General features: G+C 38.0%; 1 protein-coding gene across 3 annotated transcripts; it reads left to right on the top strand.

Moving 5' to 3' along the window:
• The first annotated feature begins 58 nt into the window (after positions 1 to 58).
• On the top strand, positions 59 to 27213 carry TTPA (alpha tocopherol transfer protein). 3 transcript variants are annotated; one of them, XM_054561660.2, is made up of 6 exons: positions 154 to 357; positions 13075 to 13228; positions 17041 to 17157; positions 20606 to 20799; positions 22378 to 22488; positions 25280 to 27026. In XM_054561660.2, the coding sequence occupies exons 1-6, from the start codon at positions 154 to 156 to the stop codon at positions 25451 to 25453; spliced, it is 954 nt and encodes a 317-aa protein (XP_054417635.2). In that variant the 3' UTR covers positions 25454 to 27026. The 3 variants fall into 3 exon arrangements, with proteins under 3 accessions (XP_024107056.2, XP_054417637.2, XP_054417635.2); XM_024251288.3 differs by lacking the exon at positions 17041 to 17157 and having other exon boundaries at positions 59 to 357; positions 25280 to 27213; XM_054561662.2 differs by lacking the exons at positions 17041 to 17157; positions 20606 to 20799; positions 22378 to 22488 and having other exon boundaries at positions 59 to 357.
• The last annotated feature ends 531 nt before the right edge of the window (positions 27214 to 27744 follow it).

Genomic DNA, 27744 nt, shown 5'->3' with positions numbered 1-27744 from the left:
GCGGGCCCGGCGTGCGAGGCCGGAGGCCGCCCTGCCAGGCTGGAGGGTGGTTGTGCGTCGGGCAGCGGCCGCAGAGGCGGGGCCGAGGGTGGCGCGGGGCGCGCGTTTTTCCCGGGTGCCCGGGTAGCTGCGGCCGCAGCGGCGGCGGCGGGTATGGCAGAGGCTCGGTCCCAGCCCTCGGCGGGGCCACAGCTCAACGCGCTACCGGACCACTCGCCGTTGCTGCAGCCGGGCCTGGCGGCGCTGCGGCGCCGGGCTCGGGAAGCCGGCGTCCCGCTCGCGCCGCTGCCCCTCACCGACTCCTTCCTGCTGCGGTTCCTGCGCGCCCGGGATTTCAATCTGGACCTGGCCTGGCGGGTAAGCGTGCGTGCCCCGGGCGCTCTGCAGTGCTCACCTCACCCGCCTGGTCCCCCGCCCCACGACCCTGGATATCTGACCCCTGCCGAAGCCCAAGGTGCAGGCAGGACCCTGGCAGGTAACGCGTCCCTAACCACCTGGCGTGGGCGCTGGGGCTGTAGATGTTCCGAGAATCCGGAGCTGGTCCTCCAGTTTCTCTGGGTCATGGAAACGACAAACCTAAAAAGTGTTGGAGTCATGGGATAATGGCTCATTTGATCTCAAGCATGGGGAACTCCTGCGCTAGATGAGTCTCCTGAACCTACAAAGTTTGGGGGACATGCCTTCCTATCCCTGTAGGAAAGCCTGTGGTACAAAACAAAGTAACAGCTTAGAAGTTGGAAGCTCAGACTTATCACACGTGACCGGATTAACTAGGTGTAGCAGGGAAAGTGAAATTGCTGGTAAAACTGAAGTTCTGAAGCCGTATAGTAGCAACATAGTATTATTACTAGTAACACTTAAGTGTCAAGACAGTAAAGCAACCCAGTATACTTCGAGTCTGGGTTGTAGTCGGGCAGTTCTTTCGTGTTTCCTGCATGTTGCAGCTCACTGAAAGAAGAGGTGATGGAAAGATAGGAATCAGAAAGAGGGATGCGACCTTGAGTTCTATCACTTTAGGTTCAGCGTCCTTATCTGTTAGATAATGATAGAAATGCCTGTCTCATTGATTGTTTGTGAAGATTGAATATTAACCAGTTTAACAGAACAAGCTGTGCCCAGCACAGTGCCTGGCACACAGTAAGCATTCAGCAGTTGGACCAGATCTAGCCCTTTCTCTAAGTGGCTTGTTCAGTGTCACACAGCTGCCTAGCAGGAAAGATATTATAGTACAAAATTCCAGTGTGTCTCAGTATGAGGTTTTTGAGGGTTTCTCTTGTTTGTTTTAGAGTGAAAGCAAGTTTATTAAGAAGCTAAAGAAACAAAAGAATGGCTACTCCATAGAGACAGAGTAGCCTGAGGTTTTTTTAACAAGTAAAATTATGGTAAAAATAATCTAGGTAACACAAAATCCTAAAACGTGAAAAGTAAGTTTCTAACAGTAGCTTTCTAAAGGAAAAAAACTCCCTATCTCAAACCTTAGTTTGTCAGTCACATACCCAGAGGCTGGTTAGTGTTACTCATTTATCTTTTTAGACAGCCTGAGCTTGCACAAGCATGTTTGTGTGTGATTTCTATTTTGCCTTTCTCGCCTGTCTTTGAACTAGGAGCCCCCCATATCAACTGGTATACATACATCTTACTCTTTATTGGGCTGCTGTTATTCTACTGGATGGATATATCAGACTATATTTAAATTTATCTAACCTGTTATTGGACTTAGGGCTTATTGCTGTTCATTCCTTCATTCAACAATTATTTTTTGGACTCTACAATTTGCCTATTAGTACACAAGATGCAGTCAATAAGGCGTCTGTGGTTTCTTCCGTCACTGACTGGGCATTCTTCATGTCCTCATACTTTGTGCATAAATAGGAATATAAATTTACAGGATAAATTCAACCAGTGAAATTGCTGGATGAAATTAGATGTGTATTTTTCAGTGTTGAGTAATATAACAAACTGTCTTCCAGAGTTTTCAGTGCCTTCTAAAGGTCGCAGTAGCTCAGGCCTGCAATCCCAGCACTTTGGGAGGCTAAGAATGGTGGATCAGTTGAGCTCAGGAGATCACGAACAGCCTGTGCAACATGGTGAAACCTCATCTCTACAAAAAATAACAAAAATTAGCCAGGTGTGGTGGCACGTGCATGTAATCCCAGCTACTTGGGAGGCTGAAGTGGGAGAATCACTTGAGCCCAGGAGGTGGAGGTTGCAGAGAGCCGAGATTGTGCTACTGCACCACAGCCTGGACAACAGAGTGAGGCCCTGTCTCAAAAAAAAAAAAAAAAAAAAAGAAAAAAAAATTCTATCACTCATCACTCTGATATTACATGATTTTGCCTTTTCCTCCATAACCCACACTGTATTATCAAACACGATTTGTGTATAAACCTGCTAGAAGAGATATACTTTTTCATTGTTATTATAATATGCATTTATTTAATTATAAGTGTGATTAATGATCTTTTATATACATGTAAAATTTCAAAATTTCTTTCCAGTTAACTGAAAATGGCCTGTTTTTGCTTTTGTTCTTTTTTTTTTTTATTATACTTTAAGTTTTAGGGTACATGTGCACAACGTGCAGGTTTGATACATAGATATACATATGCTATGTTGGTTTGCTGCACCCACCAACTCATCATTTACATTAGGTATTTCTCCTAATGCTATCCCTCCCCCAGCTCATCACCCTCCGACAGGCCCCAGTGTGTGATGTTCCCCACCATGTGTCCAAGTGTTCTCATTGTTCAGTTCCCACCTATGAGTGACAACATGCAGTGTTTGGTTTTCTGTCTTTGTGATAGTTGCTGAGAATGATGGTTTCCAGCTTCATCCATGTCCCTGCAAAGGACATGAACTCATCCTTTTTTATGGCTGCATAGTATTCCATAGTGTATATGTGCCACATTTTCTTAATCCAGTCTATGATTGATGGACATTCAGGTTGGTTCCAAGTCTTTGCTATTGTGAATACTGCCGCAATAAACATACATGTGCATGTGTCTTTATAGTAGCATGATTTATAATCCTTTGGGTATATACCCAGTAATGGGATTGCTGGGTCAAATGGTATTTCTAGTTCTAGATCCTTGGGGAATCACTACACTGTCTTCCACAGTGGTTGAACTAATTTATACTCCCACTAACAGTGTAAAAGCGTTTCTATTTCTCCACATCCTCTCAAGCACCTGTCATTTCCTGACTTTTCAATGATCACCATTCTAACTGGCATGAGATGGTATCTCATTGTGGGTTTGATTTGCATTTCTCTGATGACCAGTGATGATGAGCATTTTTTCATGTATCCGTTGGCTGCATAAATGTCTTCTTTTGAGAAGTGTCTGTTCATATCCTTCACCCACTTTTTGATGGGGTTGTTTTTCTTGTAAATTTGTTTAAGTTCCTTGCAGATTCTGGATATTAGCCCTTTGTCAGATGGGTAGATTGCAAAAATTTCCTCCCATTCTGTAGGTTGCCTCTTCATTCTGATGCTAGTTTCTTTTGCCGTGCAGAAGCTCATTAGTTTAATTAGATCTCGTTTGTCAATTTTGGCTTTTGTTGCCATTGCTTTTGGTGTTTTAGTCATGAAGTCCTTGCCCATGCCTATGTCCTGAATGGTATTGCCTAGGTTTTCTTCTAGGGTTTCTATGGTTTTAGGTCTAACATTTAATTCTTTAATCCATCTTGAATTAATTTTTGTATAAGACGTAAGGAAGGGATCCAGTTTCAGCTTTCTACATATGGCTAGCCAGTTTTCCCAGCACCATTTATTAAATAGGGAATCCTTTCCCCATTTCTTGTTTTTGTCAGATTTGTCAAAGATAAGATGGTTGTAGATGTGTGGTGTTATTTCTGAGGCCTCTGTTCTGTTCCATTGGTCTATATATCTCTTTTGGTACCAGTACCATGCTGTTTTGGTTACTGTAGCCTTGTAGCATAGTTTGAAGTCAGGTAGCATGATGTCTCTAGCTTTGTTCTTTTTGCTTAGGATTGTCTTGGCAATGTGGGCTCTTTTTTGGTTCAATATGAACTTTAAAGTAGTTTTTTTTTTTCCAGTTCTGTGAAGAAAGTCATTGGTAGCTTGATGGGGATCGCATTGAATCTATAAATTACCTAGGGCAGTATGGCCATTTTCATGATATTGATTCTTTCTATCCATGAGCATGGAATGTTCTTCCATTTGTTTGTGTCCTCTTTTATTTTGTTGAGCAGTGGTTTGTAGTTCTCCTTGAAGAGGTCCTTCACATCCCTTGTAAGTTGGATTCCTAGGTATTTCATTCTCTTTGTAGCAATTGTGAATGGGAGTTCACTCATGATTTGGTTCTCTGTTTGTCTGTTATTGGTGTATAGGAATGCTTGTAATTTTTGCACATTGATTTTGTATCCTGAGACTTTGCTGAAGTTGCTTATCAGCTTAAGGAGATTTTGGGTTGAGACGATGGGGTTTTCTAAATATACAGTCATGTCTTCTGCAAACAGGGACAATTTGACTTCCCATTTCCTAATTGAATACCCTTTATTTCTTTCTCTTGCCTGATTGCCCTGGCCAGGACTTCCAACACTATGTTGAATGGGAATGGTGAGAGAGGGCATCCTTGTCTTGTGCTGGTTTTCAAAGGGAATGCTTCCAGTTTTGGCCCATTCAGTATGATATTGACTGTGGGTCTGTCATAAATACCTCTTATTATTTTGAGATACGTTCCATCAATACCTAGATTTTTGACAGTCTTTAGCATGAAGGGCTGTTGAATTTTGTCAAAGGCCTTTTCTGCATCTATTGAGATAATCATGTGGTTTTTGTCTTTGGTTCTGTTTATCTGATGGATTACATTTATTGATTTGTGTATGTTGAACCAGGCTTGCATTCCAGGGATGAAGCCAACTTGATTGTGGTGGATAAGCTTTTTGATGTGCTGCTGGATTCTGTTTGCCAGTATTTTATTGAGGATTTTTGCATTGATGTTCATCAGGGATATTGGTCTAAAATTCTCTTTTTTTGTTGTGTCTCTGCCAGGCTTTGGTATCAGGATGATGCTGGCCTCATAAAATGAGTTTGTGAGGATCTCCTCTTTTTCTGTTGATTGGAATAGTTTCAGAAGGAATGGTACCAGCTCCTCTTTGTACCTCTGGTAGAATTTGTCTGTTAATCGGTCTGTTTTTTTTGGTTGGTAGGCTATTAATTATTGCCTCAATTTCAGAGCCTGTTATTGGTCTATTCAGAGATTCAACTTCTTCCTGGTTTAGTCTTGGCAGGGTGTATGTGTCCAGGAATTTATCCATTTCTTCTAGATTTTCCAGTTTGTTTGCATAGAGGTATTTATAGTATTCTCTGATGGCAGTTTGTATTTCTGTGGGATTGGTGGTGATATACCCTTTATCATTTTTTATTGTGTCTATTTAATTATTTGATCCTTCTCTCTTTTCTTCTTTATTAGTCTTTTTTTTTTTTTTTTGAGACAGAGTCTCGCTCTGTCACCCAGGCTGGAGTGCAGTGGCCCAATTTGGCTCACTGCAAGCTCTGCCTCCCGGGTTCACGCCATTCTCCCGCCTCAGCCTCCCCAGTAGCTGGGACTATAGACGCCTGCCACCACGCCTGGCTAATTTTTCTGTATTTTTAGTAGAGACGGGGTTTCACCGTGTTAGCCAGGATGGTCTCGATCTCCCGATGTCGTGATCCGCCCACCTCAGCCTCCCAAAGTGCTGGGATTACAGGCGTGAGCCACCGTGCCTGGCCTTCTTTATTAGTCTTGCTAGCGGTCTATCAATTTTGTTGATCGTTTCAAAAAACCAGCTCCTAGATTCATTGATTTTTCGAAGGAGTTTTTGTATCTCTATCTCTTTCAGTTCTGCTGTGATCTTAGTTATTTCTTATCTTCTGCTAGCTTTTGAATTTGTTTGCTCTTGCTTCTCTATTTCTTTTAATTGTGATGTTAGGGTGTCGATTTGAGATCCTTCCTGCTTTCTCTTGTGGGCATTTTGTGCTATAAATTTCCCCGTACACACTGCTTTAAATGTGTCCCAGAGATTCTGGTACGTTGTGTGTTTGTTCTCATTGGTTTCAAAGAACATCTTTATTTCTGCCTTCATTTCATTATTTACCCAGTAGTCATTCAGGAGCAGGTGGTTCAGTTTCCATGTAGTTGTGCGGTTTTGAGTGAGTTTCTTAATCCTGAGTTCTAATTTGATTGCACTGTGGTCTGAGAGACAGTTTGTTGTGATTTCTTTTCTTTTACATTTGCTAAGGAGTGCTTTACTTCCAATTATGTGGTCAATTTTAGAATAAGTGCGATGTGGTGCTGAGAAGAATGTATATTCTGTTGAGTTGGGGTGGAGAGCGCTGTAGATGTCTATTAGGTCTGCTTGGTGCAGAGCTGAGTTCAATTACTGGATATCCTTGTTAACCTTCTGTCTCATTGATCTGTCTAATATTGACAGTGGGGTGTTAAAGTCTCCCATTATTATTGTGTGGGAGTTTAAGTCTCTTTGTAGGTCTCTAAGGACTTGCTTTAAGAATCTGGGTGCTCTTGTATTGGGTGCTTATATATTTAGGATAGTTAGCTCTTCTTGTTGAATTGATCTCTTTACCATTATATAATGGCCTTCTTTGTCTCTTTTGATCTTTGTTGGTTTAAAGTCTGTTTTATCAGAGACTAGGATTGCAACCCCTGCTTTTTTTTTGCTTTCCATTTTCTTTGTAGATCTTCCTCCATTCCTTTGTTTTGAGCCTATATGTGTCTCTGCATGTGAGATGTGCTATAGACATCTGATGGGTCTTGACTCTTTATTCAATTTGCCAGTCTGTATCTTTTAATTGGGACAATTAGCCCATTTACATTTAAGGTTAATATTGTTATGTGTGAATTTGATCCAGTCATTATGAAGTTAGCTGGTTATTTTGCCCATTAATTGATGCAGTTTCTTCATAGCATTGATGGTCTTTACAATTTGTCATGTTTTGCAGTGGCTGGTACCAGTTGTTCCTTTCCATGTTTAATGCTTCTTTCAGGAGCTCTTGTAAGGCAGGCCTGGTGGTGACAAAATCTCTCAGCTTGTCTGTAAAGAATTTTATTTCTCCTTCACTTATGAAGCTTAGTTTGGCTGGATATGAAATTCTGGGTTGAAAATTCTTTTCTTTAAGAATGTTGAATATTGGCCCCCTACTCTCTTCTGGTTTGTAGGGTTTCTACTGAGAGATCTGCTGTTAGTCTGATGGGCTTCCCTTTGTGGGTAACCCGACTTTTCTCTCTGGCTGCCCTTAACGTTTCTTCCTTCATTTCAACCTTGGTGAATCTGGCAATTATGTGTCTTGGGGTTGCTCTTCTCGAGGATTATCTTTGTGGTGTTCTCTGTATTTCCTGAATTTGATTGTTGGCCTGCCTTGCTAGGTTGGGGAAGTTCTCCTGGATAATATCCTGAAGAGTGTTTTCCAACTGGTTCTACTCTCCCCATCACTTTCAGGTACACCTATCAAAAGTAGATTTGGTCTTTTCACATAGGCCCATATTTCTTGGAGGCTTTGTTCGTTTCTTTTTACTCTTTTCTCTCTAACCTTGTCTTCTTGCTTTATTTCATTAATTTGATCTTTAATCACTGATACCCTTCCTTCCACTTGATGGAATCAGCTATTGAAGCTTGTGCATGCATCACGAAGTTCTTGTGCCATGCTTTTCTGTTCCATCAGGTCAATTAAGGTCTTCTGTACACTCTTTATTCTAGTTAGCTGTTCGTTTAACCTTTTTTCAAGGATTTTAGCTTCCTTGTGTTGGGTTTGAACATGCTGCTTTAGCTCAGACAAGTTTGTTATTACTGACCTTGTGAAGCCTACTTCTGTCAACTCGTCAAAGTCATTCTCTGTCCAGCTTTGTTCTATTGCTGGCGAGGAGCTGTGATCCTTTGGAGGAGAAGAGGCGATCTGGTTTTTAGAATTTTCAGCTATTCTGCTCTGGTTTCTCCCCATCTTTGTGGTTTTATCTACCTTTCGTCTTTGATGTTCATGACCTACACATGGGGTTTTGGTGTGGATGTTCTTTTTGTTGATGTTGGTGCTATTCCTGTCTGTTTGTTAGTTTTCCTTCTAACAGTCAGGTCTCTCAGCTGCAGGTCTGTTGGAGTTTGCTGGAGGTCCACTCCAGACCCTATTTGCCTGGGTGTCACCAGCGGAGGCTGCAGAACAGCAAATATTGCAGAACAGCAAATATTGCTGCCTGATCCTTCCTCTGGAAGCTTTGTCCCAGAGTGTCACCTGCCTATATGAGGTGTCTGTCGGCCCCTACTGGGAGATGTCTCCCAGTTAGGCTACATGGGGGTCAAGGACCCACTTGAGGAGGCAGTCTGTCCATTCTCAGAGCAGAAATGCTGTGCTGGGAGAACCACTGCACTCTTCAGAACTGTCAGACAGGGAGATTTAAGTCTGCAGAAGCTGTCTTCTGCCTTTTGTTCAGTTATGCCCTGCCCACAGAGGTGGAGTCTATAGAGGCTGTAGGCCTTGCTGAGCTGCGGTGGGCTCCACCCAGTTTGAGCTTTTGGCCCACTTTGTTTACCTACTCAAACCTCAGCAATGGCGGATGCCCCTCCCCCAGCCAGGCTGTGGCCTTGAAGTTAGATCTCAGACTGCCACGCTAGCAGTGAGCAAGGCTCCATGGGCGTTGGACCCGCTGAGCCATGTACGGGAGAGAATCTCCTTGTGTGCCAGTTGCTAAGACCTTGGGAAAAGTGCAGTATTTGGGTGGAAGTGTCCTGTTTTTCCCGGTACATCTGTCATGGCTTCCCTTGGCTAGGAAAGGGAAATCCCCCGACCCTTTGCACTTCCTGGGTGAGGTGATGCCCCGCCTTGCTTCAGCCCACCCTCCATGGGCTGCACCCACTGTCCAACCAGTCCCAGTGAGATGAAACAGGTACCTCAGTTGGAAACGCAGAAATCACCCATCTTGTGCATCGATCACACTGGGAGCTGCAGACTGGAGCTGTTCCTATTTGGCCATTTTGGAATGGATCCCATTTTTATGTTTTACTGATTTATAAAATATTTTTATGTATTTTAGGCCTTTTTATATATTTTAGGCCTTTGTCCTTGATTTTTATGTTACATTATTTATACTATTTTTTTCTGTGCAGAATTTTAAATTTTAATGTAATCAAATGACTGATTTTATTAGTCTTTGATTGCCTCTGGGTTTTATAATCTCTTCTCTTTTCCAAAATTTTTTCTAGTTATTTGTATCTTTTCTTTTTTATGTTGGAGTCTTTGATCTATTGAGCTTTGTTTTTATGTTAGGAGTAAAATAGGAATCCAACTTTATTTATTTTCATTTTTTAGATGGCTATATAAGTATCCCAATATCATGAGTAATAAACTAATATGTACTTAGTAACTACTGAATATGAAAACACAATCTCAGGTCCTATGAAGAATGAAGCTTAAATGAGGCATTAAACATGTATATGTATAGAGATAACTAACAATAAAACATGTTTCATTTACTGATTTCATTTTAGCTGCTTTAAAAAAAGTAATGTTTAAATAGAAAAATAAAATTGACCATCAGCTTCTGTGACACCATATATTTTTTTCTGTATTCCTTAAATAAGGAATTGTTTTCATTGCACCATGCCCTTGAGGAGTTGGCTAGCAGGACTGTGTCTAAATCCACCGGATAGAAATCAAGTTTCTGTCTGTGAACTCTTTGTCTTGCTTTTCTGCCAACTGGAAAGGAAAAGGAAAGGGTAAGAGAGCAAAACTTTTTTTCATTTTCCTCTGCAATAGCACTTAATTCAACTCTAACTTCTTCATCCATAATATAGAAGCCCTATAGTTTTTGTATAAAGAAAGCTTGATAAGTGCCTCAGTCACAATGAAATTTCTCATTATTCTAGTTTTTGTATTTGAAGTTATAATGAATTAATAAGGTTTTATTATATAATCCTAATAGCTAATGTGCTTATAGAATGCAACATACTTTGGTAAGTAGGGTTTTCATGGATTATCTTTTGTTATTTTCTCATTTTAGAAGAAACAGATGTAAAGAGTAAGTAACTTGTCTGAAATTATGTAGCCATTAAGTGTTGAAGCAGGGATTTGAACTTGGGTTGGGCTCAGGAGAGAGCCTGTGCTCTCAAATACACTGCACTTGCCTCTTATATTTAAAACAACAAACATATAAAACTGCTAACCATTCACTTCTCTGCCTGTTCTACATAGTATCATGAATTCCTTTTATCAAGTGATAGCCCAGTTCCTTATACTTTTGTTCCATGTGATAAGCTTTTTATGCTATAATTATCTTTATGGTTTTCCCAAAGCTTTCCAAATTCCATAGATTCTCCCTGCTAATTTCTGTCTAAATGCAGCTTCTTTTATAAAATTTTTCATATCATGTGTCCATTTCAGTTTCTACTCTGCTCCTGATAGTTATTGCCTTGAACAAATGTGTAATTTCTCAGAGCTTTCCTTTCCTTTTTTTTTTTTTTGAGACGGAGTCTGGCTCTGTCGCCCAGGCTGGAGTGCAGTGGCGCAATCTCGGCTCACTGCAACCTTCACCTCCCAGGTTCAAGCGATTCTCCTGCCTCAGCCTCTTGAGCACGCACCACCACACCCAACTAATTTTTGTATTTTTAGAGATGGGGTTTCACCATATTGGCCAGGATGGTCTTGATCTCTTGACCTCATAATCCATCCATTTTGGCCTCCCAAAGTGCTGGGATTACAGGCGTGAGCCACTGCGCCTGGCCGGAGCTTTACTTTTCTTATTCTTATAATGCCACAACAGTAGCTACTTCTCAGGGTGATGGTGAGGAGGAATTCAAAAGATGGCATTAGACCCTGTAAAAGTGCTCCAAATATGGTGGTTCTTATTTTGTTTCAAAGCACATGAAACATATAAGAAGAAACCTACTCTATTACAAAACATAGTTAACCCATAACATTTTAAATGTTTATTTACTTCTAATGTTTGCAAAACAGACACCTTCCAATAATGAATATTTATTTTTAGCCACTTCTTTGTTGTTGTTGTGGACATAGGGTGGTTTTTTTGAGAATTGCTCAGTAGCAGTTTATTTACATAATTTATTTATGACAACTATACTGTGAATTTATCTATCAGTGGATAAGTAAAGACCAAAGTTCCAGGTTTAGATCTTTCAGTTTGCAAAAATTGTGCGAGATAGTGATTTGTGCCTCTTTACAGAAGTCAGTTTTTCAAGTGTGTGGTTCCAGTTGGTTTACTCATGACTTAATTTATTCTTTCATTCAACACGTGTTGTTATCTCCTGGGTGTGCAGCACTCTGCAGAGATGAATAAGCTGAGCCCCCTGCCACTATTAAACCTAAATGATCCCTTCTAATGAAGCCACCACTTTTATCATTCCGCAGGAAAAAAAAACATTATTTCTATATGGTTACTAATATGCGGCTTCCAGCATTTTACTTGAATTGGAATGAAAAAGACTTTTTATGTCTGAGGAAACTATCAGAAAAGTAAAAACCATTGTAAAATACTATTAACAGTTATTCTGGTACCCCCTAAGACTGGAGGAGGAAGAGAAATGCACCGTATAGAGTAGAATGAAGATATTAGGATCTACAATGTGCCTGTTGTTCTCACGCTTTTGGAAACTGCTATTTAGGTCACCAATTATTTCTTTGTTGGCAAATTGACTTTTTTCTTTCTTACTCCTCTCTTGCATTTAACTCTTAGCAACATTCTCTCTTTTTTCAAAGTTAAGAAAAGTTTGTTAAATACAGAAATGAAATAGAGGGAGACAGAGAGAGAAAGAGAGGGAGATAAATCAGAGATGGGGGTGAGGGGGAGCAGAGCAACACAGATGGCACTGTCCTCCCTCTCGTGTACCAGTGCTGGTTCTCTTCAGGTCCACTCAGTTTCTGTCTTCCTCCAGCCATTCCCAGCCATTAATATTTTCCAAGGCTCAGCATTTCCCTCTCTAGTTTTTGTCATTTGTAGTTTCTCCTCCAGATCATTGCGATTTTTGTGGTTATAGTTACCTTGTTTATTCCAATTACTCTCAAATATAAAATCTGTCATTTTCTCTGCACTGCAGTCTCACATTAATAAGTCTCTTTAAACTCAAAACAAATATATTGTAACTTGTGAAAAATTGAGAGTGCCAAAAATCATGAAGAAGAAAATTAAAATATAAATATAATAATTTTTAAATACATAATTTGCTTTAGTATTTTCCACAATATGCTGGTAGTGTTTGTATTGTTTGCGTATGTGATTAGCCATTTCCGGTGGTTCTTTTGGAAAGAAAGAAAATGTGATTTCTTCAAACCATATTTTGACAAGATACAGTATTCACGTATACTGTTCCTGGGCTCTTCTAACTCATTTGATTGATTACTATACTTCCTTATTTCAAAAAATACTAAAGGTGGTGTTTCAGTTTTCTATTGCTGAGCAACAAGTCACTCCAAGAATTAGTGGCTTAAAACACAATGATTTATTTGTTTTTGATATCACCAGTTTGGGAAGGGCTCAGTGGGAGCGGTTCATCTCTGTTCCACACAGCATTAGATGGGAACTTGGCTGAGGTCACACTATCCAGGATGGCCTCTCAACCTCCATGCCTCTCTCCACATGAATTGCTATCATTCAATAATCTCACATAGTGTCTGGATCCCAAATAGTACATTCGAAGGTACCAGGCTTCTTAAAGCTTGGCCCACACAGTATCACTTCTGCCAATTGATATTAGATTAAAGCAAGGTGGAAGGCCAGCCTAGATTCAAGGGGAGTGAAGCAAATAGATGCCACCTCTTAATGGGAAGAATGGTGCATGGGTATCAGGAGGGGAGGAATTGGTGGCTGTCTTTGGAGGATATCTACCATGTGTGGTGGATGAAAATTGCTCAGCTCTGAATTTGTGATTAACCCCTGTCACCTCAGATCCTTGATAAAGGGAACTTTCAGTTTTCACAGCTAAAAAGATACCCCAGATTAAACTCTTGACATAATGGTTGGCAAAGTTTATACACAGTGCCAAAGCTTTTCTTCCATTTTTATAAAATCGTTACCATATATGCCATTTGTAGACAATTTTAATTTTATTTTTCAGTTACTAAAAAACTATTATAAGTGGAGAGCAGAATGTCCAGAAATAAGTGCAGATCTACACCCTAGAAGTATTATTGGCCTCCTAAAGGCTGGCTACCATGGAGTCCTGAGATCCAGGGATCCCACTGGCAGCAAAGTTCTTATTTACAGAATCGGTAAGTCATACACAACTCTTTTTTTTCCTCCTCTCCTCCAGTTCAGTTGTGTTCCCTCCCCTCTCCTCTTCCCTCTTTCTTCCATTTCTTCCTTGAATACCATATAGAAAGCTTCATTGCATTCATCTTTAGGAATTTGGGCTTTAATTTAAAATTTTAGGTTTTAACTTAGGTTTAATTTAGGTCTTAATGTCCCCCAAATATAATAACACTTTGGCAGTTGTGAGAAAATTAACAGATACAAGTGAAAATCCTAGTTCTATTCTTTCACGCAGTCAACTGTACAAGATAAGAAGAAAGGAAAATAGTGAAGATAAATAGTATGAGAATATTTTTAAAAATCATAGAAAAGTGTTTCAAAAATGCTTAGTAGGAATTGCAAATAAGAATTCTGAACTATTGGCTGGGTATGGTGGCACACACCTGTAATCCCAGCTGAGGTCAGGAGTTCGAGACCAACCTGGCCAACATGGTGAAACCCTGCCTCTACTAAAAGTACGAAAATTAGCTGGGTGTGGTGGTGCATGCCTGTAATCCCAGCTACTCGGGAGGCCGAGGCAGGAGGATTGCATGAACCTGGGAGGCAGAGGTTGCAGTGAGTCAAGATTGCGCCATTGCACTCCAGCCTGGGCAAAAGAACAAGAGTCCGTCTCAAAAAAACAAACAAACAAACAAAAAACAACCAGAATTCTGGGCTATAATGTAAACTCCATGAGATTGTGGATTTCATCTGTTCTGTTTGCTGGTGTATCCCAAGCACTGAAAACATGGTCTGGTACTTGGTAGGTAGTCACTAAATATTTGTGGAATGAGTGAGTGAATGACTAGTTCGAAAATGCCCCAGGCCAAGGAGGCATTTTTTGCCCAAGAGGCTCATTCTCTTGGGTGGAGGAGGGTGCAAAGGAAAGGCAACTCCTTTGGGAGCTGTTGCAGACACGGTATTCCATTAACTCCTGTTTATTCTCATTGCATCCCCTTTTTTTCTATTAGGTGTTGCTGGTGTTTCTTGTAGGTTGGTGTCTTAGTGTATTCAGGCCACTATAACAAAATGCCATAGACTGGGTGACTTATAAAAACAGAATTTTATTTCTCACAGTTCTGGAGGCTGGGAAATCCAAGATCAAGGCACTGGCAGATTTGGTGTTTGGTGAGGGCCTGCTACCTGGTTCCTAGGTGACATCTCTCACTTTAACCTCACATGTTGGAAGGGAAAAGGCATCTCTCTTGGGACTCATAAGGGCACTAATCCCATTCATGAGGGTTCCATCCTCATGACCTCATCATCTTGCAAATGGCCCACCTCTTACTACCATCACTTTGGGAGTTAGAATTTCAGCATATGACTGTTGAGGGGACGCAAACATTCAGACCATAGCAGTTGGTGACCTATAACTTCTGTCCTCCCTCAGATCTGCATGTGATTAAAAATGGCAGGCACAGGAGAAGGACTCACACTATTCCCAGAATTTCTCATGGCCCAGTTGAAGGACAAAGATACACCAACATGTCATGACCAGAATTTTTGAATTATAATTTTACAGAAACATCTATATCTTTAAAGATTTAAAATATTTAAATATTTGCATTTCTTGCCTGCTTATAGATAAAATACCTGCCTGTAACTCAACTGCTTGCCATACTGCAAGAAGTTACTATATTTAATTTTTGAAAGGATATTGGAAGATCTAGTAAAATGATTTGGGGCTGTTTTTTTTTTCATTTTTTTTTTTGCCTTAGCTTAAGTGTCAAATAAAATTGAGTTAATCATGAAATCCCATCTATAAAACAGACATCATGATATTTCTGTTCTTTCATTGCTGCACCAGTGTCAGAGAAAATTGAATGAGCTCATAGCAATGAAGTTCCTTGAGCTTCTTAGGGGTAGTCTTGCCAGATCTAACAAAGTACCTATGTTATATTTAGGAAATAAACCTATATGTTATAAAAATAAAGGATGCCCACTTACCTTTGAATTTCAGATAAACAACAAATAGTTTTTTTTTAAGTATGTATGGAGCATCCTTATGTTAAAAATTATATACTGGTTATCTGATATTCAACTTTAATTGAGTGTTGTATATTTTTACCTGGCAACTCTACTCAGGGGTCCAAGAAACATAAAACTGAAACCTGCAGCTAATTATTTTTGTAAATGTCTTGGCTCTGCATTGCTTGGCTAGATTTTATTGTTTCTAGTTTGTTCATAATTCATAAACTGACTGAGGCAGGTGAAGAAGTAAAAGTGACACCTTGATAGTGAGAAAGCAGATGTGCAGTTTTGATCATAAATACCTTAACACTCAACCAGTAGGGGTATTTTTCTGGGCCTCGTGTAGCACATTAATTTAGAAGTATATTGTTTAACTCAAGAGATTTGAAAATCAAGAAAACATGTAATTTAGTGATGGTCAGAACTGGAAGGTATGTTGCAAATCTCCTGTATGTTCTGTTATTCTAGGATGAAAGGGAGAAACTCAGAAAGTTTTATGAGTAAAATGAAAACTTTTCTAAATGTAATTGAATTAATGGGAGGAGCTAAAGAAGGAAATCTGTGGTGGAAATTTTCGGTAGAACTTTAGCATAACCACCTCCTCTAGATACCATCTCTGTGCAGTACAAGCAATGAGAAAATGCACACGGCCCTTTCCTCCATGTGGGCTGGGCAACCCAAGGTGAAGCTAAGTTTTGACCTTTATCAGGCAGCATGCTGGAGGATATAATTTTATGTCTTTTGAGATCCCATAGTATACTACAGCAGCAAAAGTAAAATTTAACATTGAGTGTGAAGTTTTGACTGTGGTTTAGTTCTTGTGAATACAGGTTCTGGAGCATGTGACCTGGATTGGAATCTCAGCTCTGCTACATTCTAGCTGTGTGAAACACTATGTAGCTGTAACTGCATTTTCTCATCTGTAAAATGGGCACATTGAAAAGCTGTCACATAGGGTTGCTGTAAGCATTAAATCAATCTAACAGTCTGTCTATCTAAAATATAACAAGAGCATTACCTGGTACATAAAAGCACTCAGTACATGTTAAGTAGATACTGGAGAAGGAATTCAAAATATAAGGTATATTTTTCTTTTGCCTCAATGGAGCTTAAATTCTAGCCAGCACTGTACCATAGAACTTTCTATGATGATGAAACTGTTCTACAATAGCCACTATTCTCATGTGGCTATTGAGCACTTGAAATGTGACTACTGCATCTAAGAAACAGATTTTTTTTTTTTTTTCTAAGCTAGGGTCTTACTCTGCCATCTGGGCTAGAGTGCAGTGGCACAATCATAGCTCACTGCAGTCTTGAACTCCTGGGCTCAAGTGATCCTCCGGCTTCGGCTTTTGGAGTAGCTGGGCCTAGTGGCATGTGCTACCACACCCAGCCAGTTTTTTTATTTTTATTTTTTAGAGATGCATTCTCACTATGTTGCCCAGGATGGTCTCACTCCTGGCCTCAAGCAATCCTCCCCCATCAGACCCACAAAGTGCTGGGATTCTAGGCATGAACCACTGCACCCAGTGAAACTAAATTTTTAATTTAAATTTGAATGGCCACACATGGCTAATGGCTACCATATTAGCCAGTGTAGGTCAAACAATTATGTTGGTTGGCTCAGAACTTAGGACATAAACTATTTTTTTGATTGGCAAACTTCATTTCTTCTGCTTTTTAAAAAAATCATTATAGCATTCAGCCAATGTCTGAAGTTAGTATAGTATTTTTGATCTGGGTTATCCATGGGTTGATTATTCAAATTCTTATGAGAAATCTGAGGCTTGTTTTTTTGTTTTGTTTTGTTTTTTTGAGACAGAGTCTTGTTCTGTTGCCCAGGCTGGAGAGCAGTGGGCCATCTCGACTCACTGCAACCTCTGCCTCCTAAGTTCAAGCAATTCTCCTGCCTCAGCTTCCCATGTAGCTGGGACTACAGGCGTGCGCCACTATGACCAGCTAATTTTTGTATTTTTAGTAGAGATGAAGTTTCACCATGTTGGCCAGGCTGGTCTTGAACTCCTGGCCTCAAGTGATCTGTCCACCTTGGCCTCCCAAAGTGCTGGGATCACAGGTGTGAGCCACCATGCCCGGCCAGAAATCTGAGGCTTTTAAAAAACACTAACACACCTCCTAAAGGATCCATTAATATGACACAAAATAAAAATTTTTAAAAAATAGCAATCCCATTGTGCCTTCTTAGGAATGTTTCTGTTTATTCTTTCTTTTTCTAGATCTTCAACCTTTCTCTTGCTACTACATGCTACCAGTTAACATTAACTCAGTTAAGGGCCAGCCACCAAAAACAAAACAAAAACTCCTCATTCGTTCCACAAAACTCTCCCTCCTTCATTACATCCATCTCCCCTCTCTTTGTTAGTGATGTCCACCATCCACATTTTCTCACAGTTCCTCCTCAGCCCACCCTAGTTTGATTTCACTCCCATCCCTGCTGAAATGAAGGTAACCAACCATTATTGACTTTCTTTTCACCACATCTAATGGACACGTTTAGTCCTATTTCACTTAACTTCTCAACACAGTGAATCACTTCCTCTTTCTTGAAAAATCCTCTTCCCTTGGCTTCTCTGATGCCATGTTCTCTTGGTGTTTTCCTCTGACATCACTGGCTGCTCCTCCTTAATCTCTTTTTTGGCATTTCCTCTTCTACTCATCCTTTAAACTCTGAATTTTTTGAGGACATTGGCCTCAACCTTTTCTTTTTATGCTACTTTATCTCTCTGCTTTGATAGAGAAAAACATAGCTCTGAGACAATCCCTGTTGTGGATCGTCATGTAGGCACAAACAGCCCCCGGATTTGTATCTTCACTCCCATCTTTTCCTTGAGGATCCAGACCCACACAACTAGCTCCTATTCCAGCTGCACCCAGTTGGATGTCTCACAGTCACCATTTTAACATGTCCATACTTATGATCTTTTCCACCCAAACAGGTCTCTTATCTCAATAAATGGTACTGCATGTGCACCGTGGAGTACTACACAGCCATAAAACGAATGACATTATGTCCTTTGCAGCAACATGGATGCAGCTGGAGGCCATTATCTTAAGTGAATTAAAACAGGAACAGAAAACCAAATACCACATGTTCTCACTTATAAGTAGGAGCTAAACATTGGGTATTTATGACATAAAGATGGGAACAGTAGACGCTGGAGACTACAAGAGAGGAGAGGGAGGGAGGGGAGCAAGGGTCGAAAAACTAACTATTGGGTACTGTGCTCACATACCTGGGTGACAAGATCATTTATACCTGAAACCTCAACATCATGCAGTATACCAAGGTAACAAACCTGTGCATGCACCCCCTGAATCTAAAATAAAAGTTGAAAATAAATAAATAAATGGTGCCACCATTCTATCCAGTTCCCTATGCCAGAACTTTTTTTTTTTTGAAAATTTACTATTGCTTAGTTATGATTTTTTTTCTTTTTCGTTCATCCTGTTAGGCACTTCAGTCTGAAGACTTACATGTTTTTTTTTGGCTTTGGAGAACTTTTCTCTGCTGCTATGATTCCTCTCTCCTCTGTTTTCTGTTACTGCCTTCTAGAACTTTTATTAGTTGGATGTTGAAACTCCTGGATCCAGCTGCATGTGTTTCTTACCTTTCTATTCAAACATGTCAACTCTTGGCTCTTTTGTGCCAAATTTGAGAGAATTCTTCAACTTGATCTTCCAAACCATTTTTCCTCGATTGGCTCTGTCTTTTCCAGCATTTATCTCATCAATGAATGTTTTTTAAAAAACTTATCTTTTTATTTCTAAGATCTCAATGGAGTCTTTTTAATAATAGCCTGTTCTTATAATAATAGCTTACAGTGTTCTCCCCGCCCCCTGCTGAAACTATTATGCTTCTTTAAAAAAATTCTTTAAATTTTTTTTTTTTGATGTCTGGGATTCTGCATTTCTTTTTTTTTTTCATTTATTTATTTATTTATTATTATTATACTTTAGGTTTTAGGGTACATGCGTGCAATGTGCAGGTTAGTTACATATGTATGCATGTGCCATGCTAGTGCACTGCACCCACTAACTCGTCATCTAGCATTAGGTATATCTCCCAATGCTATCCCTCCCCCCTCCCCCCACCCCACAACAGTCCCCAGAGTGTGATGTTCCCCTTCCTGTGTCCATGTGTTCTCATTGTTCAATTCCCACCTATGAGTGAGAATATGTGGTGTTTGGTTTTTTGTTCTTGCGATAGTTTACTGAGAATGATGATTTCCAATTTCATCCATATCCCTACAAAGGACATGAACTCATCATTTTTTATGGCTGCATAGTATTCCATGGTGTATATGTGCACATTTTCTTAATCCACATGAACAGACATTTCTCAAAAGAAGACATTTATGCAGCCAAAAAACACATGAAAAAATGCTCACCATCACTGGCCATCAGAGAAATAAATTTTTTTTACAAACTGGTTCTTGCTATGTTGCTCTGATTGGACTTGAACTCCCGGGCTTCAGTGTCCCCCCCTCCCCCCACCTCAGCCACCCGAGTAGCTGGAAATACAGGCACCTACCACTGCACCTGCGCCTGGCTTCTATTATGTTTTTTAGTGTCTCCTGCTTTCTTACTTTCTCGAGTTGATGCCTTTGTCTATTGAGTTTGGTTTGCCTCTCTCTGTGTGTGTATGGATGTGTTTAATATTCTAATTTTTAAGGAATAGATGTCTTTTAAAAAAGATTATCTGCTTGCCCATCCATTACTGTCATTTCTGCATGGTGTGGCCTGTCCCAGGGGTGGTGGGAAGGGATGAGATAAGTGAAAAAGAATCTCAGTAACTCCTCTCTTAGCACAGGTACTCCCTGTTTCTCTTTGGTGTGAGCAGCTACCTAAGTGCTTCCGTGGCTCTTCTTTCCCAAGCCCTCACTTCCTGCTCTAGCCTACAGGGACATGACTCTGCTATGTGCTACCTACCACTGGAAGGCTGTCAGAGGATCAACTTGCCTGTCTGTTCCTCATGCATTTCTCTTAGCAACCTCTTTAGTTAGGGGCCCTAATTGCTCTTATAATCCAGGCCCTTGCTTTTCCATTTCCAACATCTCTGAGCTTGGAGCATACACAATTGCATTCCCATCTTTATGTGAGGTTGTGACTTCATCTTGCAGTCAAATTCAGCCTGTGTCCATTCCTTTTTCCCTCATACTCTTTAAAAGCCATTCTTTGCTAGAATTGGGGAGGAAGGGAGAAGCAGGCACATGTTCTTGGACCCCAGTTGGATTTATTAATCAATTCTTGATCTTTGTAGATGTTTTTATTTCAACGGATCTTTTAAGCCTAAAATGAATTAGTCTCCCTTTGGAAATCTTTCTGATTTTTTACACAATGCTAAGATATGATATGCTTTATTTTTTTAGCACACTGGGACCCCAAAGTTTTTACAGCTTATGACGTATTTCGAGTAAGTCTAATCACATCCGAGCTTATTGTACAGGAGGTAGAAACTCAGCGGAATGGAATCAAGGCTATCTTTGATCTGGAAGGTTGGCAGTTTTCTCATGCTTTTCAAATCACTCCATCCGTAGCCAAGAAGATTGCTGCTGTACTTACGGTAAATGTGTATTTTAACTGTCAGGCATAATACTTCCAAATTATAGTTTTAAATTTTGTTATATGTTAGACAAAGAGAAGCAAAAGTACATTTATTAGAAATTTAAATACAATTTTGGAAATGATGTGTAGAATTCAATAATGCTAAGAGGAAGTAAAATGTTATTAGTTTATAAAAGAAAAAATGTTGCAACAAACTGCAAAAATATGTTCAAATTAGTAACGAGAGGATTTATGCATCTTAATATGCGGTGACTTTATCTTTTTGTCATTAATTTTTTTTTCCTAAATTAAAAATTGATTAAAAAATATAACAATGGCACAATAAAATGTCACATAAGTCTTGGTAGGTGTATATTGATATCTTTTTTTTCCAAAAGGTTTTTAAAGTGGTCATCATCTTTGACTCAGTAATTCTATTTCTGGGAAACTAGCTAAGGAATAATCTTTAATATATTAAAGATTGCATATAATAATAATAGCTTACTATGTGCCAGGTATTTTGCTAAGTGTTTCAAATGCATTATCTTTTAATGTCCACACTGAGCCTATGACATATGACTATTGTATTTTCCCACTTTACAATTAATAAACTATATCCGAGAAGTGACATAGCGATGCCCAGGCACACACAGTTTGCCAGTAGTGAGGTGAGAATTCCAGCCCAGGTCACCTGAATGTAAAAGTTGTTCTTATAACCACCACTTCTCCTATACATAAAGACAGTTACTGCAGCATCAATTTCAGTAAAGAAATAAAATAAATAGTTTATTAGTCCAGAAAATAGAAACATGGTTACTTAAAAAATGGTACATTCATTTGATGGATTCTTGCAACAATAATAAAACATGATATTTGCAAAAGCTGTATTATATCAGTGGAACACAACGGGATGAAAATTATTTAGACAGCATATTAGCAATTATATTTAAAAGAAAATTATGCATAGAAGGGATTTGGAAGGACAATCCCCAAATTAATAATACATCTCTGAAAGCGATGCATGGAAAAAATAAAAGAACTTCACATAAAATAACCTTGGAATGAAAGGTCTCTGTATTAATAATACAACTTGTAGGTAGGAAAACCATCCTTTTCCTTCAACTCTTAACTTTTTAAACTTTCTAAATAAGCCTATATTACTTTGATGCTAAAGACATATACCAATGTCAAAGTTTAAAAGTGTGTGTTTATTGTGCTAGTCTTTCAATATTTGTGATTTTTTTTCTCAAAATAAGCATTTTTGGGGAAAAAGTTAAATATAAATTTCCAAATGACTCATTGGTTCGTTAAAATACATCTATATGTGATGGGAAAGGAATTTTCTGGTGAAAGTGTGCAGATATTTCGTAAAATACTTTGCCAAATCTATAAAGAGAAACCTTTTTAGAGATCTTTACTTAATCTAGTGACAGTGAACTGTAAGCCAGGCTTTTGTGCTGATGGAATAAATAATTTTGAAGATAAAATCATACACTTTAGATATTTCCGTAAGTTTAGCAAGTGTTCAAAGAAGAAACTTGACATTCGGTATCAGATTGTAATACTTATGTTATTAAGATTTTTTTATTTTCAAAAGGATTCATTTCCATTGAAAGTTCGTGGCATCCATTTGATAAATGAACCAGTAATTTTCCATGCTGTTTTTTCCATGATCAAACCATTCCTGACTGAAAAAATTAAGGAACGGGTGAGTAAAACATATTCAAGTCTGTGTTCCTCTACACCAAACATTCCAACCCTTTTTAATTTAAGGATTGCTTTATCATCTTTCCTTGTACCTGCCCATCTATATCATTAGCCCAATATTTTGAATATTTATCTAACAAGCCAACTAAAAAAAAGTAAATTCAAATTTACTTTTAATTTATAAAAATCAAGTATATTGGTTGAAAGACTGTGGGGTAACTGGGCTTTTCATACACTGGTGGTTGGAATGCTTAACGGTATATTCCTATAGAGGGCAGTGTGGCAAAGACATCAAAATCACTGTCTTGAATTACCTATACGTAAACAAAATTACATATGCTAGAGGAGCCACAGCAGCAGAAGACTGAAAACCAGCAAGTGTTCACCATTAGGGCATTGGTTAAATAAACATCTACACAACAGAAAACAACGAGATTGCAGGAAGTTTTGTAAACTGAAATAAACAAAATGTGGAATAGTGTTTATGGCATGCTACCTTTTGTATACAAAGGGGAGAAATAAGAATATATTTCATAAATTTACATTAAAAGGATATACAAAAAATAATATAAGTGGATATCTATAGGGAACAAGAGAAGAGGTGTGAACTACAGTAGATGAGAATAGGTTTGGGAGCAAGATCTCTCACTGTGTATCTTTTATCTTGTTTTGATTTGTAACCATGTGAATTTATTATTAATGCAAATAAAAATAAATTTTTCTTAAACAGTGAAGCCTAATTAACAGTTTCAGTGTAACTGAGAACCACAATAACTGAGGTATATGACTTAATGTCATGCTAGTTAGAGCAAAGATACTGGATTTTTTTCTTCTTTACCTAGCCTATGGAGCCTTATCTCAGAAAAAGCATCTCATATCTCTTAGACTTTTTGAAAGGTTGAAAATAGAGTCTGCGTTCTCAAGAATGGCAACCATTCTAAATTAATCTGTAAAGAAGGATTTTTAGAGCATCTATTTAGACAAACATTGGCATCATCTAATGCCTTGAACACAAAACAATTTGTAAAGGCTTTAACAGTTTAAATCTAAAAAATTACTGAAATGTCAGCAGTGATAATATAAACTGTAATAGCACATTTGGAATTTTAGAAATGATGTTCTTTCATATTAAGAAAATATAACATCTTATACCTGGTCAGAAAGTTATGATCCTAGAGCTTCTTTAGAAGTTATCCAGTGGATACTTCTGTTTGTCTTCAAGAACCACCCTTAAATTGCCTGCTTTAGCAAAAATGGCCACTTTCAGCTGCTTTTCATTCTAGTATTTTTATACAAATCAATTTTGTTTGTTCATTTTTTTCTCTCTTCAGTGTAACTTGATAATAGCTGGCTTCCCTCTGTTTAATTCTTAGAGATCTAAAAATAACTATTTCTATTTTGAGTAATATTTTAGATAAAAACAGAAACAAGAATAAACTGAACCTAAGAAATAGGAGAATATGGAGAAAAAAGAAGCAAAAGTAAAAAGTTGAGAAATTAGGAGAAGGATGTCAGTGAAAGTTAGTTGAGGGGAAACAGACTTGCCAAAATAGGGAGAAAAAAACTCTGATCCAGCCACTTTTTTCCTTTTCAACTTTTTGGCAATGCCCCATACATTTTCTTATTTTGCCCCTTCCTGAGGAGATAGAATTTTTTCTCAATTACCTGATAATATTTTACATATTTCAGAAAAAATTAAAGATTGGCTTTGTGAGTTTCCTAAGTGAGTATAGGAAACTCATTTCATCCATCAAACCTCATATCCCAGCACATAATAGGTGCTTATTAAATGATTGTTGAATACATAGAGGAACATTTTGCCCTAGAAAGTGAAAAAAGGTTATTTATTTATTTTAGCAGGTATGCTTTTGGTTCTAGTTTCTACGGCTTTCTCTTAACTTCAGGGCATTCTATGATCAATTTTTATAGTTTAAAATATTTGAAAAGTTAAGGTTCTCAACTATCATAATTGTTTTTTAATACTTTTTAAAAATTTTTGACTTTTTTATTCTTTTTATTCTTTTTTTTTTTTTTTTTAGACAGGGTCTCACTTTGTGCAGTGGCACGATCTTTGCTCACTGCAACCTCCACCTCCTGGGCTCAAGCAATCCTCCTGCCTCAGCCCACCAAGTATCTGGGACTACAGTCCTGCACCACCACGCCCAGCTAATTTTTGTATTTTTTTTTGTACCAGCCATATTGCCCAGGCTGGTGTTGAACTTCTGAGCTCAAGCAATCCACCTGCCTTGGCCTCTCAAAGTGTTGGGATTACAGGTGTGAGCCACTGCACCCGGCTGTCTCTTAACTTTATACTAACTAACAGTATCCATGGACTGTACCATATAAATTGTTTCTCATAGACTTAATTGTGTGCTCAGATATATGCTTCTACTTAATATGAATTAGTACCAGCTAGTACATTTTTATCGTGTATGGAATAGTCCCAAGGTATTAGTTTGGTAAGAATCACTTGCACATAAGGGAATAGAATTTATAAAATAACTTTATTTAATCTTTAAAAATTTACTTATGAAAGAGGAAAATAACTTTTTATAAATTTTATGCAGTTATAAGAATGCAAATCCAAGAAACAGTAAGATTATTAGATCCACAATAATACAACCTAAACATAAGTAAAATTATTAGATTCATAACCAGAGGAATAAAGGATGTGGTATCTATTTATACACTCCTATTTTAGAAGTTATTAGAATACCCTGTTTTATGAGGTTGATTTTCCACTGGAAATGCATCTAATGTGGATTCCTTCTAAAATGTTTTGGCTATTTCAGATTCATATGCATGGGAACAACTACAAACAAAGCTTGCTTCAGCATTTCCCAGACATTCTTCCTCTGGAATATGGTGGTGAAGAATTCTCCATGGAGGACATTTGTCAGGAATGGACAAATTTTATAATGAAGTCTGAAGATTATCTCAGCAGCATTTCTGAGAGCATTCAATGAGAAGTTATTTCATGTGAATGGCTTCCTAACTAAAAATACATGAGTGATATCCGACCTGGTTAAATGAATGAAAGAAAAGGAGCAAATCTTTTAAACTAATGCTTGTCTGAACTTTAAAAATGTAGAAATCTTCTGACATGAGCAACACAGGTGTTTGGAAAGATTTTTTACTTTTTAAATGCTTTTTTCTCTACTTTTGAAGTAATTAAATGTCAGTACATTTTAAGAGCATAAAAATTGGCGATTTTGTACTTGAAGAGAACCTGAAAGTTATTGCTAAAGTAGCTGCTCATGTGCATCTTTGTATGTTTCTAGAAAGTTGTATTTTAAACAAGTTCTCTGATTAAATTGGTTTAGAAAAAAATTTAGAAATATTCCACTTAAAAATATTAGCACAAGTCAGCTGATGATAAAAAAATTAACACTTATTTTAAGTGGATGTCAGATTAAATTATAATTCATTATAATTAAAATCTGAATAGAGTTTTATAGTTATTCCTGTGGGCCAGCAAGACCCGTCTCAGGGAAATTTTATTTTAGTATATTAACACGATAGAAACTTTTTTTTTTTTTTCAGACAAAGTCTTGCTCTGTTGCCCAGGCTGGAGTGCAGTGGTGCGATCTCAGCTCACTGCAACCTCTGCTAGGATTACATGTGCACACCACCACTCCTGGCTAAGTTTTGTATTTTATATAGAGATGAGGTTTCGCCACGTTGGCCAAGCTGGTCTCAAACTCCTGAATGCAAGTAATTTGCCTGCTTCGGCCTCCCAAAGTACTGGATTACAGTCGTGAGCCATCACGCCTGGCCATGATAGAAACTTTCAGCTGAGGAGTCTATATGCCATACTACTCTATGTGGCATCTTTAGGTCTCTGTGAAACCATGTTGATGTAATTGATTAACAAAAATAATTTAGAAAATACGTCAGGCACAGTTGATGGCTTCTCAATATCTGTTTTGCATTTTTAAACAAATCAAGAATGTAATTTTAATTTTGCTTATGGTTATTCTTATGACTACACAGAAAGGGATGGAATCATACTTACTTGTCTTATACATGGACTGTTTTTAGTTAACAATAACATAACTACACAAAGGAAAGGAAATGTTTACATTTTAAAAAATTACTGTCAATTACATCTGGTATTTTTCAGATTATGCATAAAATAATATGAGTTTGACTATTGTATCAGAATATTTTAATCAAATCCTGCAATTTATATTAACTTAAAAAAACACCTGGTAAAGGCTGGGTGTGGCAGCTCACACCTGTAATCCCAGGACTTTGGGAGGACCAGGCAGGATGGATGATTGCTTGAGCGCAGGAGTTCTAGACCAGCCTAGGCAACACAGGGAGACCCTGTCTCTATTTCAAAAATAAATAAATAGGCCCCGGTGTGTGATGTTCGCCTTCCTGTGTCCATGTGTTCTCAAAAAATATTAAAACATAAAAATAAAAATAAAAATAAATAAATAACCGGTAAAGATGTACTGTTTCTACTGCAGTTTATAATATTTCATTTATTAAGAAAGATATCATCTCAGCTTTCATATTCAACATAGCTCTCAATTTATGACATAATTTTTATACTTAGTATTTTATAATTTCTTAATTTTGTTATAAACTTGAAAATGTAGAATATGGAGTCCAAAATCTGTTGAACATTTGTTCAGCTAGTTAGGTTTCAACATTAATCATATACATTAATAGTATCTTTATGTAAGGATATGTGAAGGGTGTTTTTCTTTATAAGAAAATTAGTTTAATCAGGTGAGCTGATACTTATGATTATACATATATCTATGATAAAATTGAAAGTAATTGTGGTTGTTCTTTAGAGAACGTGTTTTGATTTTGACTTAGTATTGGGAAGCTAACAACATTATAATTTTTATTAAAAAACTAGACCCTGCCTGTTTTCTAAAAAACACTTTAAAGTGTTTTAAAATAAAAGCATACTATTTAAAATTGTATAATTAAAAATAATAAAAGAACAAAATCACTTAAAAAGAATAAACAATGTCAATAACAAAAAACCTCTGGCTTACCCAACTTTTGTTTCTAGAAGATTTATATCACCAGTTCCACTTCATTTATTTTTGGTTATTTCAAACACTTTCTTATGACTTGGTGGAGGAGTCATTAGTTTAGTACCCAAATAAAGGATAACATTTTAAAATGTCCTTTAAATTAGATTTTTTGGTGATAGGTTCAATATTAAATAGAATTAAGATAAGTCAGTTAATCTAGGCATATTTTATGATGGAACTTTGAGATGTTTATAAAT

The sequence above is a fragment of the Pongo abelii genome, chromosome 7 (genome assembly GCF_028885655.2).
Source record: "Pongo abelii isolate AG06213 chromosome 7, NHGRI_mPonAbe1-v2.0_pri, whole genome shotgun sequence".
NCBI classification, from domain to species: Eukaryota; Metazoa; Chordata; class Mammalia; order Primates; family Hominidae; genus Pongo; species Pongo abelii.
This window is presented reverse-complemented; position numbering and strand designations above follow the sequence as displayed.